At 50.5% G+C, this 18,135-nt stretch overlaps 7 protein-coding genes across 7 annotated transcripts; 5 read left to right on the top strand and 2 right to left on the bottom strand.

Moving 5' to 3' along the window:
- Window positions 1–388: 388 nt before the first annotated feature.
- BO72DRAFT_459801 (iron-containing redox enzyme family protein) lies at window positions 389–2,599 on the bottom strand (the record flags this gene model as incomplete). Its single annotated transcript, XM_040946435.1, has 3 exons — window positions 389–1,873; window positions 1,908–1,926; window positions 2,010–2,599. 3 exons carry the CDS (start codon window positions 2,597–2,599, stop codon window positions 389–391), a joined length of 2,094 nt encoding a protein of 697 aa, XP_040800092.1.
- Window positions 2,600–3,284: 685 nt separating this feature from the next.
- Window positions 3,285–4,221, top strand: BO72DRAFT_380604 (putative oxidoreductase, 2OG-Fe(II) oxygenase family; the record flags this gene model as incomplete). The annotated part of the gene is made up of 3 exons (XM_040941395.1): window positions 3,285–3,559; window positions 3,599–3,632; window positions 3,715–4,221. The coding sequence occupies 3 exons, from the start codon at window positions 3,285–3,287 to the stop codon at window positions 4,219–4,221; spliced, it is 816 nt and encodes a 271-aa protein (XP_040800091.1).
- A 604-nt stretch (window positions 4,222–4,825) lies between these two features.
- BO72DRAFT_512166 (Tyr-tRNA synthetase) lies at window positions 4,826–6,288 on the bottom strand. Its single transcript, XM_040949431.1, has 5 exons — window positions 6,079–6,288; window positions 5,992–6,012; window positions 5,871–5,932; window positions 5,448–5,798; window positions 4,826–5,380 (listed from the first exon to the last, which is right to left on the bottom strand). The coding sequence occupies exons 1-5, from the start codon at window positions 6,197–6,199 to the stop codon at window positions 4,892–4,894; spliced, it is 1,044 nt and encodes a 347-aa protein (XP_040800090.1). The 5' UTR covers window positions 6,200–6,288; the 3' UTR covers window positions 4,826–4,891.
- A 590-nt stretch (window positions 6,289–6,878) lies between these two features.
- Window positions 6,879–8,215, top strand: BO72DRAFT_512163 (TauD/TfdA dioxygenase family protein; the record flags this gene model as incomplete). The annotated part of the gene is made up of 6 exons (XM_040949430.1): window positions 6,879–6,937; window positions 7,007–7,215; window positions 7,300–7,745; window positions 7,813–7,849; window positions 7,907–8,040; window positions 8,099–8,215. Coding segments are annotated over 6 exons (1,002 nt in total), but the record flags the coding sequence as incomplete, so codon positions are not given.
- Window positions 8,216–8,554: 339 nt separating this feature from the next.
- BO72DRAFT_512157 (arylamine N-acetyltransferase family protein) lies at window positions 8,555–9,573 on the top strand (the record flags this gene model as incomplete). The annotated part of the gene is made up of 2 exons (XM_040949429.1): window positions 8,555–8,927; window positions 9,021–9,573. Coding segments are annotated over 2 exons (926 nt in total), but the record flags the coding sequence as incomplete, so codon positions are not given.
- Window positions 9,574–12,243: 2,670 nt separating this feature from the next.
- BO72DRAFT_528711 (uncharacterized protein) lies at window positions 12,244–13,506 on the top strand (the record flags this gene model as incomplete). The annotated part of the gene is made up of 2 exons (XM_040950198.1): window positions 12,244–13,189; window positions 13,260–13,506. The coding sequence occupies 2 exons, from the start codon at window positions 12,244–12,246 to the stop codon at window positions 13,463–13,465; spliced, it is 1,152 nt and encodes a 383-aa protein (XP_040800087.1). The 3' UTR covers window positions 13,466–13,506.
- Window positions 13,507–16,665: 3,159 nt separating this feature from the next.
- BO72DRAFT_478266 (male sterility domain-containing protein) lies at window positions 16,666–18,014 on the top strand (the record flags this gene model as incomplete). The annotated part of the gene is made up of 2 exons (XM_040947490.1): window positions 16,666–16,799; window positions 16,862–18,014. 2 exons carry the CDS (start codon window positions 16,666–16,668, stop codon window positions 18,012–18,014), a joined length of 1,287 nt encoding a protein of 428 aa, XP_040800086.1.
- Between the last annotated feature and the right edge of the window lie 121 nt (window positions 18,015–18,135).

Here is an 18,135-nt window from a genome sequence, read left to right as displayed (position 1 = left end):
ATATCTGTTTCAACTGCCCTACATGTAATGAAGATTAACATTCTATCTGTTTCTCATTCTGTTTATAGCTTTTCAAGCTATATTGTATTCTTATTCATCTAAGAATAGTCTAATTTGAAGAGCTAAGTAAAGATTAAAAAAAGATAGTCATAGATTATTCTACAATTTAATCTGTTAATTCTACTACTCTACCAGTCTATCAAGCCTTAATATACTACTTAGCTAAGGTGTTGAAACATTCAATTCGGTCTTACTGGGTATTGATAGATATCTATGCCAACTCCTACTTCTTCTATTCCTGAAGTGGTTCACGCGCGCGAGATTACACTGATATGCATATTTCACGGGTACTACAGGCTTATGAAATGTGTCTATTCGGTTATTAGTGCTATTCGGCCGCTCCCAAGGTCTCCCCAAGTATGCTTTGGGCTAATTGATAACCTTTGGTAAAAGCCTGCATTCTTTGACTGTCCTGTCGGAGAAGCTCATACGCCACTTGTAAACACGAGGTTTCGCGGTCAACGATGTTCTTCAAAGCAGACCGGCTGCGATGGGACAGGAGTGCAGGAGAGCGTAGGACCGACCACTGGAGGCCCAGAAAGGCCAATGACATCCCCAGCAGGACATCTAGGTTCCTCACAGGTGCATTCGACGCGCTTAGGAGCATCTCTGCAGATGTTGAAGGCCACGCCCTCAGAATATCCGAGATCGATCTTGGCAAAGGTGCAAATCCTTGACGATGGATGATTTCAATCCCAATATCAACCAGATCTGGCATGCTAGCTCGATTCACTTCGTCCATCCCAGTCACACCATCCGATTCCGGACTGAAGTTGTACTGAGCGCGCAAAGCCCGAATTATGGCTGCCCCGAGCTCCGAGGCAACACGTGTGGGAATGCTGACCACTGACTCTAGGAGCGATATGTGCGCAAACCATAAAGGCAAAATTATTTTGCAATCGCTAGACTTGATTGGACGGTATTGCAAAGGCGCTTTGAAGACGGATTCATCGAGTGTGAGATCGGCAGAAAATGGAATTGATGCCGACGGTGAACGTGTGGTGACCAGGGAGGTAGGACCAAAACGGTCGTCTTGGCTTCGACCTGTGAAGTCCCAATACGCTTTGTGTCTTTGCTCGTTCTGACCCAGGGAGATGATCCAGTTCTTCAGATGCTCAATCTCACCCACGGTAAACGCACCAAACATCTTGCCCCCGACTTTGAGCTCACGGATCAACCTGCTTCGTTCGGGATCGCCCTTGACAATCCATGGGGAAGCATTGCTCAACTCGCGGAGCGCATCTCGCATCTGGCTCTTGGGTTGACCGAGGCTTGACTCTAGCCATTCGGCCAACGGCATTCCACCAATTCGGGCACGACATCCGGAATGCAACTTGTTCGACACAGCAGCCTTACCTGCTAGCAGTTGTGCAATATTGTAAGTATCAACTTCCGGGATGAGAGTCTCATCTGAAGCCATGTTCCAGTGGACTTTTTCTGCCGACAACGAAGATATGTCCCTCTGAACGTGTCTTGACTGATTTGAGGACAGCATATAGCCCGCCTGGATGCGCTTCCACGCTGTGTTGGCCGCGTGAGACCCCTCATTCTTCCGAATGTGGGAGAGGTACTCCGTGACTGCATGTGCAGCCATCATGGCGTGCCCAGAGTGGGCATTATCAATGGAAACATGGAGTAGGAAATATTGCGCATCTAGCTTGAGTTCCTGAATCTCTCTCGACAGGACCATGGTTTCTAGGTTCAGCCCTTCAAAGTGCAGGTTGTACCCCAGAATCTCAGGCAAGAACTCGTCGGGAAATAGCGAAGCAAGAAGCTGAACTACTGCCGCCTTCCATGCGCCAAGGCTCTTCATCTGGAGCGCGGGATCTATGAAACTTGGCTCATACGGTGCTGGCAAGCGCACCCCTAGATCACGCAAGAGGTTGTTATAGATATGTGCATGGTGGAGGTGCAGTGACCCATCGCCGAGCTCCTCCGAGAGCACTTACCAGAGCTGCGTCGTGATGGGTCGAAGTTCAAATGGCGTGGTGATGTGATGAATATGTCCCAGCCAGGCACCGTCCACCAGCTTGAGAGGTGCCAACTGGGTCAATAACACCACCGCTTGTTCGCGATCTTCTGCGAGGAGCCGCGGGCCTCCCGCTTCCCGGCCCGCAATGTACTTTTTGTACGCTTCACCGACCTCCCTGTGACTGTCATGTACGAATGCGAGCAATTGGTCTTCGTTGTAGACCTCGATGGCAAGGACATCACTGTGTTTCTCGGGGGGGTTGGATGCGATTGCTTCCGACAGCAAGGAAAGAAGTAGCTCTCGGGCTTCGGGTAGTATTCCTTGGTGATCTTCGATGTTGTGCAGTTTGAAAAAGAGGGATTGATAGTAGTCGATGGTACGTCCCGATCCGGGACACATACTGCCAATGGGATCATGGAGTAATTGGCGCTTCTCCTGTGCATCGATTCCTGCATTGTAGGGCTTCTGCTGCACTGCTCGTTTGGGAGCCCCTCTCAACAAAGTATACAAGGCAAAGATCAAGGACACCGCGGCAGCAATGGAGAGAACTGTTCCAGAGAAAGGCATATTTGTTTGGCGCTGACGACCAGTTCAGCGCAAATAGCCTAAACGCGAGTGATGGCCGGTATACACACACACACACACACACACACACACACACCTCTTGAGTTTGTAGTCAGTTGCGTGGGTTAAAGGAATATTACCTCAAAACGCTTCTGCTTCCGATCATATACCAACGGGTGGGGCGCTGTAGAATTTTCCCTGATATTCCGAAAGGCTATGTCCGAACACTAAGACACTTGGAAATATACATACGAATTCTTTTTTTTTTCAAGAAAAGGGTTATAGCCTAGCTGGCTGAGAGAACTGACTTCACGAGCCTCCACCATTTGTGGGGTGGCGAAGATTCCGTTCGTTATCAGGCATTGTGATTTATGTGATTGACGCTCAGAGCTGAGCATGTACAACCACAAGCCAGCTGAGCAGACTTCACCCAAGAGATCTCTCTCGCAAGCTGGTCGATGAATTGACTCATGATCCGCTATGGAGTGAGTTGAGGGCTTGACTGTCCAATCGTTCGACCCGTAATATCATTACTGTGGTTTCATGAGAATAGCGGCCCCTACACTAGCAAAGTATAAAGCTCATGTTTTTACGCCATTTTTTGTACGAAGCACATTATTCTTCCATCTCTCTTTAGCCTATCTCCTTTGGCAAAATCTCCCTCCTTAGTTTGCTTAACACCATCGCAATGGCTACCACTATATCACCAAGCACTTATACCCCTTTACGATCGGTCAGCCTAGATCGACTTCTAGCGAAGGACCCGGAGTCAATCCAAGAGCTTCTACAGGGCGCGCAAAGCCCCGGGTTTTTCCATGTGGACTTGCGAGGAGTCGCTGGAAAGCAGATACGAGCGGATCTGGCGCAGGTGTATCAAGTTACGAAAGATTACTTCGATCAACCGTCGCAGGCGAAGCAGGAGCACTTCAGGGCCGATATTGATCGAGGGCAAGTCCACAATCTGTTCCAAACACGTTCCAGGGCCTGCTAACCTTTGCACAGATACAAACCTGGCCATGGGTATCAAACCTTTGAAGTAAGTGATATTGAGACCGGGTTTCATCCACCGCCAATGTCGAGGGGGGAAAAAAAACTCTAACATTGATCCACAAATTCAGCTCGCTCGCGAGGAGCTTGCAAGTTCCCAGTTAGCCTGTCCGGGTCAGCTTGCAACCCACAAGGAGTTGTTGACGCGCTTCACCGCCGACTGCCACGATCTAGCCCTGACGCTCGTACGCAATCTATCAGACGTGTTGGGCCTCGCTGGTGATGCCCATCTAGAGACAAGCCACTCAGACACCCAGAGCAATGACTCGGGGTTAAAACTGATTGAGATCCCGACTGTCGAGCGGATGGATGAATTCCCAGATACGACACACACTGACAACGGCACTCTGACCCTTCTATGGAGCACGGAAATGGCAAGCCAGATCTGTGACCCGATCACCGGAGAGTGGGGATGGGCTGAGGAGCGAGATGGACACGTTCTAGTCAATGTGGCTAATTCGCTTCAGAAGCAAACCGGTGGCAGACTCCATTCCTGCCTCCACAAGGTGGCGCAGCCTAGTGATGGCGCTCATGAACGATACATGGTTAGCTATTACTTGCGCCCAAGCGCTAGATGAATTGAATTGGGGCTAGAGGGGGGGGAGGAGATCGGCGTGGGCAAGCTCAACATAGACTACAGTTCGGCAATGACATCCCTTTACTGCGTAACTCGATCATTTCTAGACCCCGCCACGGGTCGATTTCCAATGTTGGACCTAAACTCCGAGCTGGTAAACCCGCGAGTTACCCGTCAAAAACATGCTGTAGGATAAAAATAAATTGAAAAAATATATTCAGTCATCGAGAATTTTCTATGTCAGCTGTATAACTCTGATACTTGCTCTGTTTCATAGATTAGATTTAGGATCGGAACCCATCCTCAACCTACGGGCTTGAACTGCAAATGCCGTGCCAGACTGCTAGTGGGGCTTGAGAAGATCGGACCAGTCAGCATTGATATGGGGAGCGGCAGAATTCGACGGGTTTTCGCATGCCTGTAGGTGGGGACCCTAGTTAGCTAGGGACTTGACTTAACCATTAGTAGTATTACGTGGGAAACCATTCAGGTAGATCACAGCAGTCTAGAGCCAAGCGCCTCGATCTTGAATGAGTGGGTCGGTTGAGCAGCCCGAGCTGAGGGAGTGGGAGACAACCTCAGTTTACAGAACCCCAAAAGTTACGCGGTCATTCAGTATTTACAATAACAGATCCATGGTACTATTTCCAGTCTGGAACTTATACTAAATACTAACTATAGGCCAGCTTCTCCGCGAGTCTCCATTCTTGATTTGTGGCATGCTCGGCCCGGATCGGACGCAGAACGTGGTTGATGAGCGCGATGATGGTTGGTTGGAGCGTTCCTAATCCCAATTGTCCGGCTTGTAAGTCTCGCTCTAGCTCCTCATACGTGGTGTATTCTTTGGCGGAACCATCCACCAGCTGGGTGGTGATTTTTTTGTCGCCCAAAGCGCCCAGATGATAGAGAGGGAAGAGACAATGTTGGAGCATTGGCAAGACGGCCGTGGCAGCTGGGCCATCACGCTCTGCCCATGAAATGCCTTCGAACTTCTTCTTGATTGTGTCTGGTGAATCCAACCACTCGATCTTGGTGTCTGCCAAGGCAGACGACGACATTTTGCCCTTGTGTAATCCGGGAACGATCACGTTGGCCAGATGCGATACAGGCTCGTAGCCGACACGAGGGAGGACTTTGTCAGCATAGGCGAACATACCGAGCTGGATGAATCAAGGAAGATCAGTACTAAGCAACAGCGTTTAAGAGGGAATGTTCTGCTTCCCTCACCTGATCCACGCCACCAAGTTGAAAGTCACCACCAATGTAAACTTCACTGAGCGCCTGGTAGACCGGGCACAACAGTGGACTCATCATGTGGGCCGTAGTGACCTCGAGACCGACCATTTTGATGTCTGCTTGGGAAGAATGAACCAGCACCCGCGCTAGGTCCTTGCAGAACGGCGGAGTTGAGGTGTAGGTGGATTCAGCCACAAAGGTTATTTTGGACATGTCGACTCCAATAGCTCGAAGGATGGCAGCAATCAGGAAACGGTAATACTGTGTCCGATGGGCGACTACTTCTTGTGAAACGTCATAATTGACGAGATATGCATATGAGTCTCCCAGGTAGATTGTCACCTATCGGTTTTTTTTTTTTTGGATTTGTTAACACGGATTCGGCGGGGTGGAACCACGTTGTGAAGAACTGACCTCGCAACCGGCTGCCACACACTCAGCAACTTTTACCAAAGGAACCATATAGCCAAAGTGTGCTACGGATTTTCCTCTATGTAAGCGGGTTACGGAAGTCCCAAGGTCTTTTGGCACTTACGTCGTCCAGTGGGCGCCGTGCCTATGGAAAAAAAAAATAGGGTAAGCTACTAACATTTCGACCTCAAGAGCAGCTGGGCTTAATTACCCCAGTAGCCAGATACCTTTCCTCCTTCCTGCAGCTTCCTCTTGATGCGTTCATCGCTGACAACCTGCAATCGTGTGGTGATCGCGTCGAACACCTTTTGCGCATGGGCGTCAAGTCCCATCGTGGTATCTCTTCAGAAAATGATTGGTTGTGAAGACAGAGGGGGTTCTCCAAGATCACTGTAAACTCTAGTAGCAAGACCAGCACGAGATGGTAGAGCAGGGCATTATATATACCACCTTTGTGTATTCGATTACAGTATTGTTGTTGGATTTACTCAAGACGAAATATAACGCCCCACAATATGCCAGCTTCTAATCCACATTTTAGAGTTCGATAGTGCTAAGATTCAGCTCGTGAAGAAGATCGTCGGAAAGCCCGATTATAGGGTGTGACTCGCGAGTGTAACCATTGGGACCCACTGTGCAAGAGGCTGGCCACATGCTATTCGTAAAAAGGATATGATTTACAACGATCCCCACAGGGATCAATGTTTTCCCGCCCTACCATAGTAGATATTCCTAGATGTTGCTTTGGATGTCCGGTTTATGGAGTATAGTCAGATCGTGGCGGTGGAAACGAGAGGGGAAAGGAATGGAGGGCTTTCACTTGACTCGGTCGGTACGAGCTAATGTTTCTCTTCAATGACCATTACATTTTCTTTTCTCATTATCACGCAGAATTTAGTTCTCTTATCACTTATCATAGAGGGGTTACCGCACTCACCCAAGACCAATTCAGTACCTTGCTCGTGCAGTATTTGACGGAGACCAGACACAGGTGGTGAGCCGAACATCCATACAATGGATCAGGTACCAGCATCCTTCCCCAACTATCTCCCGGTTCCAGAGCTACAAAGGTAATCCTGACTGGCAAGATTAATCGTCCTTGCAGCCCACACACCCTGTCTGGCAGCGCTGATTTTCAGAAGATATCCGCCACTGGAGCCATTCGAACACCATGAGCATGGCAAAAATGCCGATTCTACCTTCCCTGACCTCTTTCCCCCAGGAGCTGGTGTTATTGAGCATCTGACTCCCCAGTTCGGCTCCGAGGTGAGCGGCATCCAACTAAGTCAGTTAACGAACAAGGGCAAAGACCAGCTGGCCCTATTTGTTGCCCAACGAAAGGTTGTAGGTAGGTGAATTGCGATGCCCCCTTCCATGAATGGGCGTCAAAGTGTGCAGGCATGTGTGGCTAACAGGGATCTGGTTGATGCAGCCTTCCGAGATCAAGATTTCGCCCATCTATCCATCGATGACGCCCTCGAGTACGGCGGCTACTTTGGCCGTCACCTCATGCATCCTACCTCGGCTGCCCCGAAAGGCTATCCTGAAATCCATGTCGTTCACCGTGGCCCCGAGGCCCAAACTTGTGCGAATGCCTTGCGTTCGCGCAATAGCGCTGTCTACTGGCATTCCGACCTGAGCTTCGAAGAGCAGCCGCCGGGCACTACCTTTCTATACGTCCTAGATGGACCTCCAAGTGGAGGTGATACTATCTTCGCGGATATGGTTCAGGCTTACCAAAGGCTTTCTCCTGAATTCCGTCAGAGGCTACATGGACTCAAGGCTGAGCACACCAGTGCGGAACATATCCAGAGTGAGGGGGGCAACTCGCGCCGGCCAGCCATCACCACGGCACATCCAATTATCCGCACTCATCCGGTAAGTATGAAGCGTGATAACCTGTCAAAGCCTGGCAATAAAAATAAAAACTAATCTACAAAAATAGGCAACTGGGGAGAAGGCCATCTTCGTAAACGAAGTCAGTAAGTATAAGAATCTGCCTTAAATGAATCGTATTCTATTGCTGATGAACGCTCTAGTCACCAAGCGAATAGTCGGGCTCAAGAAAGAAGAGTCGGACCTGCTACTCAAGTTTTTATTTGACCAAACAGCCTTCTCTCACGATCTTCAGGTGCGGCTTCGATGGAGGCCAGGTACTGTGGTGGTATATGATGTAGGTCTAAATCTATTGGGCTAGTTCTTCGACAAGGATAATAGCTAATGAACCTCAGAACCGCGTGACCTCGCACGCAGCGCTATTCGACTTCGAAGATGGATATCGACGGCATTTGGCAAGGCTTACGCCTCAGGCTGAACGGCCTTACGAGACCCCCTTCCAGGAAGCATAAGTGCACGGTTTCGACGTACAGAAGCAATCACAAACTCGTTAAAGAAGAATAGACAATGATCCCATCAAATCTCTCCGTAGCTCGAAAAATCCGTATGTTTATAACTGGACTAAAATCCAACTTCTTCATCGTCATAGGGACATACAACTAGAACCCAGCCACGCAGTGCATCAGTCACGGCCCCACTTTTTCAAAGGTCTTCTTGAAGCGAATTCTGGTTGTCATTGGCGTATATGGTGGACAGCGGGGTCAGCGTGTTTTATAACTCTCCAACTCCCCTCGGCTCCTTTAGGGGGGGCGGGGAAATCTTTCTATCAATTCAAATCTCTGGATGAGCCACCATGACAGAAACCATCCCTTGTCTGACCCCAGATCAGGTTGATCGATACTTTGAACATATCCAGTTACCCCATGTGTACCGACGAGATCGGAATCCGAGGTTGGATATCGCCCTGCTAACGGCCATCCACACCTATCATGTGTCAACCATCCCCTACGAGAACATTGCGCTACACTATGCCCCTTCAGCGCATATTTCCCTGGGGGTCACTGATATCTATCACAAATTTGTCGAGAGGGGCCGCGGTGGATACTGTATGGAGAACAATATTTTTCTTCATCATATTCTTTCCCTCCTAGGCTTTCAAGTGTACCTCGCCGGGGCCAGACTGTATCGTGATTCCAGGAGCAGCTCTCCCGGGTGGTCAGGCTGGTAAGTGTGTGTGTGTGTGTGTGTGTGTGTTATGAAGGCCGCACAGCAGCCACTTGTTTCCCCCCTCTCCCGCTGATTCTGGCTGGCTGATAGGGAACATGCCGTGAACATCGTCACTCTTGCCGATCAATCCCGGTACCTGGTTGATGTGGGCTATGGTGGCGATGGGCCCACGACCCCCCTACCTCTTGCGGCGGGGCCAATCACCACGAATATCGGCACTCAAGAGCTGCAACTGGGGTACGACACCATTGACGGGCTTACCGACGCGAAGCAGCGCCTGTGGATCTACCGGTTCCGCAATGCCCCCGACGGCCCTTGGACTCCGGCCTATGCCTTTCCCGAGACCGAGTTCCTGCATCGCGACTTTGAAGTCATGAGTTACTATACGAGTCAGCACCCGCGGTGCTTCCTGACTTCCAACCTCCTCGTGATCAAGTTCCTGCGCGACGGTAGCAACATCTACGGCAAGACCATACTGGACCAAGACAAAGTGAAAGAGAATCTCGGGGGCAAGTCGGTCCTGGTCGAGATATGTCGTACTGAGGAGGATCGCGTGCGGGTGCTCCAGGAGAGGTTTGGGATTTGCTTGACCAAAGAGGAGCAGGATGGGATTATTGGTCGGAAGTCCGAACTAGTCCGGTAGTTTGAGTAGTATGAGGCTGTACTAGGTACATACATCCCTTACCATAATCGTCTGTCTAAAAATCCAGCTCAAATGCTACCTAGCATAGGGCAGATTCCGGACCTTATGGATCTCCCACAACTAGGTCTAGAATGACCCTTCCTTCTGCTTAGGGTATAGCAAATTGGTAGATACGTCTTACAATTTCAAGGTATAACTAGTGCTTGTGTTGGGTCATTTGGCCCCATTGGTGAGACAAATCAAGTCTAATACAGGAGCGAAAAAAGCAATGTCCTCGTTTAGAGTCAGTATCTGCAGATCACACAGCATGCAGAAGGTCCACATGATAGCTGATCGATGATTGGGATCGTGTCGCCCTCAGTCATGATCTTGCAGTCTTGTCAATGCATATTAGACTCAAGCGATGTCACATCGTCATGATTGCTCTCCCTTCACCTGATGCAAGTCTCCCTCACTCTGCTACTGCATTGTCAATGCAGTAGCAGTAGCCTTACGCGGATTTCAACACTTCTTTCACCTTATTCGCGGAGATCGCAAGGTCACAAGACGCAACTATGGCCCTTATAGCTCGGTCTTTTATCAGGATCAACTTCTTTTGTATCGCATAGTCTTGTGATAATACAAAGTGTCGATATTTTGGTGTAGATCACAGTCAAACATGCTTTATATGCTTCAAACAAGCTGGCATGCAGGAAGTCACCGACAGTCGAGGCCTAGTCTTGGGTCGTATCTATTTTATTTTTGCAAAACATGTTAGACAAACTACGATCATACTTCTAGATTTGCTCGAGTGCTTAGATGACTTGACCCGAAGGTCAGGTCGTCACTGTACCCCTTGCTGCCTGCAAGGGTCGAAGCTCGGATTAGGGCAGTATGACTGAGAAGCAGTCTCCAGGAGACGGTGCTACTCACCAACTGCAAGGGGGAGGAGCAGTCCTGGGTTGACCTTGTCATTTTCCAAGTGGCAATGGTGTTCGTGCAGCTGCAGGTGGGTAAGCAAGCGTTCTCGGCTCTCATGGGCTCTTGGATCACGAGATGGGTTGGAGAGATTATTCCAAGTTCGTGAGCATGGCTGTCTCTGGGTTGCTGGGATGGACTAGTCCAGACTACGTCGATGTGAGTGCGGACCTTAGATTGACAGCGTTAAGGTATAGGATACCATTCGTCGGATGGCCGCGGGGGTGGAAGCTTTCTGAGATGGTGTGCTGTCGAGTATCTTTAGCGCCGTAGATGAAGTCGTGTCTGCTCATTTGGTTTACATTATCATGTTTTCCGAGTAGCGAGGTATGGTGGACGTTGTGCGTTGTATGTTGTATGTTTTAGGTTGTTGTATCACTTACGGGTGGATGTTTTGTATAGTTCTTCGTAATAGGGGCTGTCACGAGGGTTTGTGAATTGTGTAGATATCGTCTGCGTTGTAGATACTGCTCAGATCTATCAGAAAACAATAGTTAGTGCTGCGTCAAAATCAAGAGTACTCGGTAGTAAGGAAACACCTTTCATCTGATGAATGGATTTGGCTTCTCGCTTGTGCGCTTTTCCTGACTCCAAATCTCCTTCACTGATCCAGATATGTGGCATTTTCTCGTAGGGATCATCAATCTTGCAATGGATGTGGGAAGTCATGGTTTGAACTCAATAGCATAAGCGGTATGGAGATTAGTGGTGTCCTGAGGCGTAGTTGTCTTGTAGCAGCTAAGGAGACTACTGGGTACTTAGAAAGATGCCTGGAAGGGCCAGGCCTGTTCTTCCAATCCCATCTCTTTCTCCTCTCTTCTCTTCTCTTCCCCGTCCTCCCTCTATCTGCAGACCCCCAGCTCATTATGAGAAGCATATTCATCATCATTGCATCAATATGATGGATGTGGCTATTCACAACATGCCTTCAATTCCAGAAGAAGGCCTGACCGCTAGTTGATTTGCAAGTACGGCCACAACGGTTGGCTTTGGCCAGAGCCAGGAGACCTCCTGAGAAGTATGGGGATCCTTGCAACGAGTGTCTCAGACTGAATCTACCTCATCAGATGCAAACGACCAGCCCCGTTCTCCGCTGCCAACGTTCCAGACATTATGGGCTCACGGGTAACTCGACGATGTGGTTCCATACAGCTCGGCTCATCCGATGTGAGTGTCCACTTCGTCGCTGTCATGTCTCACAAATTGCCCAAGCCAGACAAAGAAGCCTGGCTGGCAAGATCGGTTGCACGGCGAGAAGCTCACTGCTGTCTTTCAGGATGCAGCGGAACATAAGTATCTGGAGATCCTTCACATCCTCCTGATCCTGCCTCCATTCTCCATCCTTTCCTTCGCTCGACAGCGCACACTGAACAAAGCTCGAGTTGCTACATTTTATCCCTTTTCGAGCAGGCTTCTTCATCGATATTCTTGAAATCTAGTTCCCACATCTGTTTACTTCTAACTTCTGTGGTCATCGACTCTGCGATCCTTCTCTGTGCTCCAAAAGCTCTTCCAATCTCTGTTTTTAGTTACGCGCAGCCTCGCTTAGGTTGTTTCTCTTACCTGCTTTCTCTTTTGGCCGACCAGTCCCATTCCTTTAGCGACAGTGTTAGTCTCAGGGTCTATCTCGGATTGCTCATTTGTGGTACGTAGTTCCTTCGCTTGTGCTTAGATAGTGCAGATAATTTGACACTAACACTTTGCCAGCACAGCATGACTCGCCCGTCGGATCAACACCCTGTTGAGAAGGACACGGATGCCCACGAGCCTGAAATCAATACCAACGACCAGCCTCCAGAGAACGACCATGTCGCCGGCGATGGGGACGATGTGGAACATGGACCTCATTCAGCAGGAGGCACAGCAAGCTTTCGGAGCCGGAATCTACGTCGCCCTGCCCAAGCGTTCCCTGAAGGCCTTACTAGACTGGATGCAATCCACCGGACTCTCCAGATGTCCAAAGATAATGGCCACGCGATGATGGCGGAGGATGTACATGACCGACCATCCTCCTCCGCCACCCTTGATCCAAGAGTGGTCAGGGTCAAGGGGCTGGAGGATGAAGTCGATTCGCTGCGAAATGAGCTTGGAGATGTCAAGCATGACTTGACCATCATGCAAGAGGCAGTAGATGACTACGAATTTGATAGCCACGTGACCCGCGCCGACCTTTCAAAAACGATGCTCGAGGTGAAAGCTGACAGAGCTGATCGACAGTTCGAGTTCCGAATGATCACGAATGAACTCCAAAATCTTAGCAAGGATTTTAAAAGACTAACCAAAAGGCTTGAATATTTCCAGGGACTCATTAAGGACTACGAGAAGGACTGTCCCTGTGCCAGGAGTTACGCAAAAGCTCTCGAGGCGCGGATCGATGGGCTCGAAGCGAGAATAGGGGCTCAGAAGAGTCCCGACGCACAACACCGGCAAATTCCTGGGAGGCCTTTCTGTATCCCTCACAGGAACCAGGACAATCTCGCGAGGAACCGAGGCGGCTTCTTGCGCGCTGGGGAGTGGAAGGACCGAGCAAGGGTGGGCCGTGAGCTAGGGCACGACGCTGATTTCCTCACCGATTTGAAGATTTCTCAGAGGAAGAATCAGTCGGACGATGGCACTTTTAGGAGTCTGTATGGATTTGCTCCGCAGTGGAGCGAGGAAAGTAAGTTTTCCTGCCTTCTTGATCACATCAGCCGTCATTATGGAGTGGGACTAAACGACAAGACTTCTAGCATTTTTGGAGTATGAGTCCTTCGTCAAGGTCTTGAATCTGTATGGCTCAGAACACTTGAAACAAGTTGAAGTGAAGCTCAGCAAGGGGTTGGAGAGGGCTCATAGTAAGGCGGTGGAACTCGCTAACAACAACAAGATGGAGGAGGCGGAGAATGTGTGTACGAAGTACTTGGAAGAAAGGTCCAGGAGCCAGGCTGCACTGTGAATTGGACAAGGACGGGTTTTGGCGTTTCGTGTTTGTGCTTGGAGGATAACTTGCCCTTTGTTGCACATCAGATTGAGACTTTCCTTGCCAGTCACTTTTCGGCGATAATTCCGCGAGAATGCTATTGAATATCGAGAAGTCTGATGAGTCTAAACTGTCTCTCTCCGTTTTAAGCAGATGGAGCCTGCTCCGCGTACGAGGAATCGCGTTTGCGAGTTAGCTGATAGGCGCCACTTCCATCGACTGACACGTACAGTACAATACAATCTAAGCTCCACCCTCCAGCCATACCACGACTCCCCTCCTCCCCACACCACAACTTCACATCCAGACTCTCGGGGGCTACTGCTGCTTCATCCAGGCCCAGACGATCGCTCCAGCACATTCCCATCCGCATCTAGACCACCTCACTCAACCGCCCCTGCGTCCAATACCCGCCCATCCGCCCCTCTCACGTCACCAGCACATCGTCCATCGTCACTCCGCACGCTGTCAGCATCTGCCAGAGGCCAACATCCCCTTGGACCACCGCAGGCTTCTCGCCTTGCACCTCGAGCTCATACGCTACGCCGGCAAACTCGTCCACGCGGTGACGACGACATGCGGGCTCCGCGAGCCGTACGCGCGCGGGATGACGGGTGTAGTGCCCATCCGCGTCTGCTGGGCCAGGAGCTGGGCGAGGCAGGCGGGCTCTCGGGCTGCGCGGATGGGTTCGCGGATGTGGGCTGCTAATATTGATTAAGGATGGCGGGGCGGCTGATACTGATGCAGAGTTGTTGATGGGGATTGCGGGCACCAGACACCAGGGGTTCGTGAGTGGCGTCCGGGGGCTCGGCGATGTATTGTTCGAAGTTCATGGTGAAGCTGAAGTTGGCGTTTGGGGAGTTGGGCGAGAAGGAGGCCTGGATTGTCTTTCATGTTAAGACTGGCAGACCTTTGGGTGGGTGGGGAAGGGGGGCAGAGAGAGGGCTTGTTTCCGCGTACCTGGTAGATAAAGGCCATGAGCAGGCCATGTTCGGTGACTTTGACGTTTTGGCATCGGGCATGGCTCATCTAGTGGTCGATGTGGTCTTGGGGGATGAAGAGGGTGTGGCGGACGCGACGGGATGAGGGGCGGCGGTGGGCCCAGGATTGTTGGCGGAGGCAGACGGCGCCGAGGAGGGCCCAACTGGCGCGTTTGTGCTGGGTGTATCTTATGATAATCTGGTCTTTTTCGGGATCGTTTGTCGTCGTCGTCGTCGTTGTTGGGTTTAAGAAATCTGGTTTGAGGGTGAGTGGTGCTCGGAGGGGGGGATTTGCGCTGCTCGGGTGGCGGCGCGGTTCCTCCTAGGATGGAGAGATATGCTTTTGCGATGTGATGAACTCCTGTTGGTAATGGAAGTAGGACAATCAGCTCTGTCTAAACAAAGCCAAAGCGATATCAGTGGTACTGAAAACTGGCTGACTTACCGGTGGCATCACATAGTGGGTGTTGCACGGTAAATCGAAGGACACGCCTCGTGGAGAAAGACCGCGTGGATCGAGAGCACATGCTGGCGAAAGGCGCCCTTGTGCTGTCGGAGAAGCTCAATTTTGCGCAACAATGTGATCCAAGGCATCGATATCGGTACCTTATTCATCGCAGGAAAGGAGGGGGTGTATGTCCAGGAAACATCTAAAAAGCTGTTGCTATTGGCGGCTCGGAGTGCCAGATCGGGTGGTGGGTATGGCTGAGTGCAGAACATGCATCACCTATCACGCGGAGACGCGACTTTTCTCTACCATGTAGGTGATGGGCTGCTCATATTCCTCTGCAACACCTGGGACTTTCGCATCATCTGTTCTCTTTACTGAATACTGAATAAGACAGTAGAAGAAGTGGGTATCTCATCTATTCCTGCAAAAGCTTATCGTGTAGTTAGTTATCTTCAGTACCTGATGTGTAAAGGAAAATTTTGGTAAGAAAATCAGAATAGCTGTGTATCCCCACTTCCTGTATATTGTCTATGATCTTGCTCGTTCTACGCCGGCAGTGCGCCATTTCAACCTGGTCATCACATCGGTCAATAGGTCGCTTTGCTGCAGGAAAGAATAATCGTCACCCTGCAATGAAGCAGACACCGTGGGCCCTAGCGCCGGCCCGCACATGGCGGCAGAGATCCAGATCGAGAGCATCAGTGGTAGATCTTGCGCATAATACTACACCAATCAGCATGGGTTGTAAAAAGCTCCTAAAAAGCCTTAGCGAGTCATGTGGCAGCTGAAGATCGAAGAAATCCTTGCAGAGCACATGGGCCAAGGAAAGCATTGATGGTCTCGATCTAGGCAGCTAATGAAGACGTCACACAGATTGCAGCAATCGCGCCTATGTTAGCCCCAATCCCAGTCAGTCATTGCTCTGAAATCAGAGTTCTTAGAAAGGTGAGCGACCAGCAGCTTTAATGATGTAATAATATAAAGAAAAGGCAATACATATTGTCCGGAACGTAGAGCACAAGACCGAGGGACGCCCTGTATTCGAATATTCCATATTCAAGCGTCATATGCCCAAACACTTTCGTCAGCTCTAGGCTCGCCGTAACGTCAGTAGCACCTTCGCTCACCTCGCAAGCCGTGTATATGGCCGGGCTGATGTAGACGACGAGAGTATAGGTGCTGCGGATTTCTCGCTTAGCCCTGAGATGGCTCACTTACAAGATCATATGGACATTTGACAGCAAATTCAGCGGTAATTGATCGAAATAAAGGCCCTTTATGAGTCGCAAGCGACCGTCGCCGCTGTACCATCAAGTGTGCACAGGCGCTCTCACAGACCAGGAACATCTTGTCGGTTTGTAGAAAATGAAATGCAGCCCAGGGTGGCAAATCACACTGCATGCAGAAGGTCCACATGATAGCTGATCGATGACTGGTATTGTGTCGCTCTCGAGCATGATCTTGCAGTCTTATCAATGTATGTCAGGCTCAAGCGATGTCACATTGTCATGATCGCTCTCCCCTCACCCGATGCAAGTCTACCTCACGCTGTCGACAAGGCTATCCAGATTTCAATCCATTTCTGGGGAAATGGGAGCTCAGCCAGTACAGACTCTTATTTAAATCCTCTGTGGTGACTGAGATGGCCCAGAATGATTTTTCCCTTGGATTTCCCGACGACAGACTGACCGCCAATGAGAAATTCTGTTCTCTCAGCTCGCCGTATTTTCGCCTGAGTTGTCATTATGTGGAGCGCTTACGACAAGAAAGTACTCCTTGTCACAGGGGGTACAGGGTTTCTGGGGACAACCCTCCTCTACCGCTTGCTCACTGAAGCATCTCCGGCTCAAGTCTACGTTCTCTGTCGCGGCGGCCGCAAGTAAGTGTGACCCTAGTTGTCCGATTCAGCCCTGAACAATCATCACCTAACACAATACACAGGAGAGCATTGGAACGGTGGCTCGAGCACTTACCAGTGACAATCTTTCAGCCAGTTTTTCAGGCGGCAAACTCGATAGCTGTTCTGGACGGGGATATTACTCAGCCCCGAATGGGTCTTTCAGAGTCAGAGTGGAAGAAACTCGAAGAATCAGTGCACATCGTTGTCCATGCAGCATCATCGATCAATCTTTTGAGTAGGCTTCCGGCAATGTCAAAGTCAATCATCATCCCCACCGTATCACTGGCAGAGTTAGCACTTGATTTTGTGAGTCTCGAGCGCTTCGTCTATATTTCAACCGCGTATTCCAACTCGCATCTCTGGAAGCCACAAGCCCCGGCTGCAGACGTGGTTGTGAGAGAGAGAATCCACCCTCTCGGTGGGGACACGGAGGACTGGGCTCAATCCGCTCTGAAGGCATGGGAGGAAATCCAAACTAGGGCCAGCAGCACTGAGTATGAGTCGCAAGACCTTTTCCCCTGGGCCTATGGGTATGCCAAGCATCTCACAGAACGCCTGTTGGTCCATCGCTTTTCCGAAGCAGGCGCCTCAGATAAATTGCTCATCATCCGACCGTCGATCATGGGCCCTGCGTGCGAATTTCCTTTCCCCGGGTTCTGCGTGCCATCATCAACCCCATTCATCACCGTGACAGCTATGATTATCCCCGATCCTGGACGCGAGATCGTCTTCAATTCTCGGCTCAAGGATCCTTACCACGAAGCCACATTGGATGAGGTTCCCATTGATGTGGTTGCCGACCGCCTGTGGGCTCATCTGGCTTTGGGCACCACGGAATTTGTGCATGCTGTTAGTGGGAAAGCCCACCGATGGCACTGCAAGGACTGGTGGTCGGTCACCATGAAGGAGCGAGTGCTGCCCGGGAAGCCCGGAATGGTTTTTGAGGACTTAGATTGGCAATCACCGAGGCTGCATCCGGCTGCTCGCCTGGGAGGTGTCATCGGGACGTCGTTCGATTTCGTCGAGGATAAGAGCCGACTCCTCGCAGAGTTGCTGAATACGCAAGATCATCGGCTCCGGCTCTTCACCAAGCCACGGGCTTTCTCTTTCGGCGCGGCACGCGACTACATGCGCGCGCTGGTGCGGGCCAAATCAGAGCGTAAGGCGCCGTCAAAATTGCGAGCCAATCTATAGCATGTGTAGTGTGATATATAGTCCGTTTTTCTTGGCGCCATCTTGAGGTGTTTCGCGTTTGTACGTATGCTGCATGGGTCTGAGACATGGCGGAGTTTCACCCAGTATGTCGCGCGGGGGG

Source organism: Aspergillus fijiensis, assembly GCF_003184825.1.
Source record: "Aspergillus fijiensis CBS 313.89 unplaced genomic scaffold BO72scaffold_31, whole genome shotgun sequence".
Lineage (NCBI taxonomy): Eukaryota > Fungi > Ascomycota > Eurotiomycetes > Eurotiales > Aspergillaceae > Aspergillus > Aspergillus fijiensis.
The sequence above is the reverse complement of the archived record's forward strand: the minus strand, read 5'-3'. Positions and strand labels throughout refer to the sequence as shown.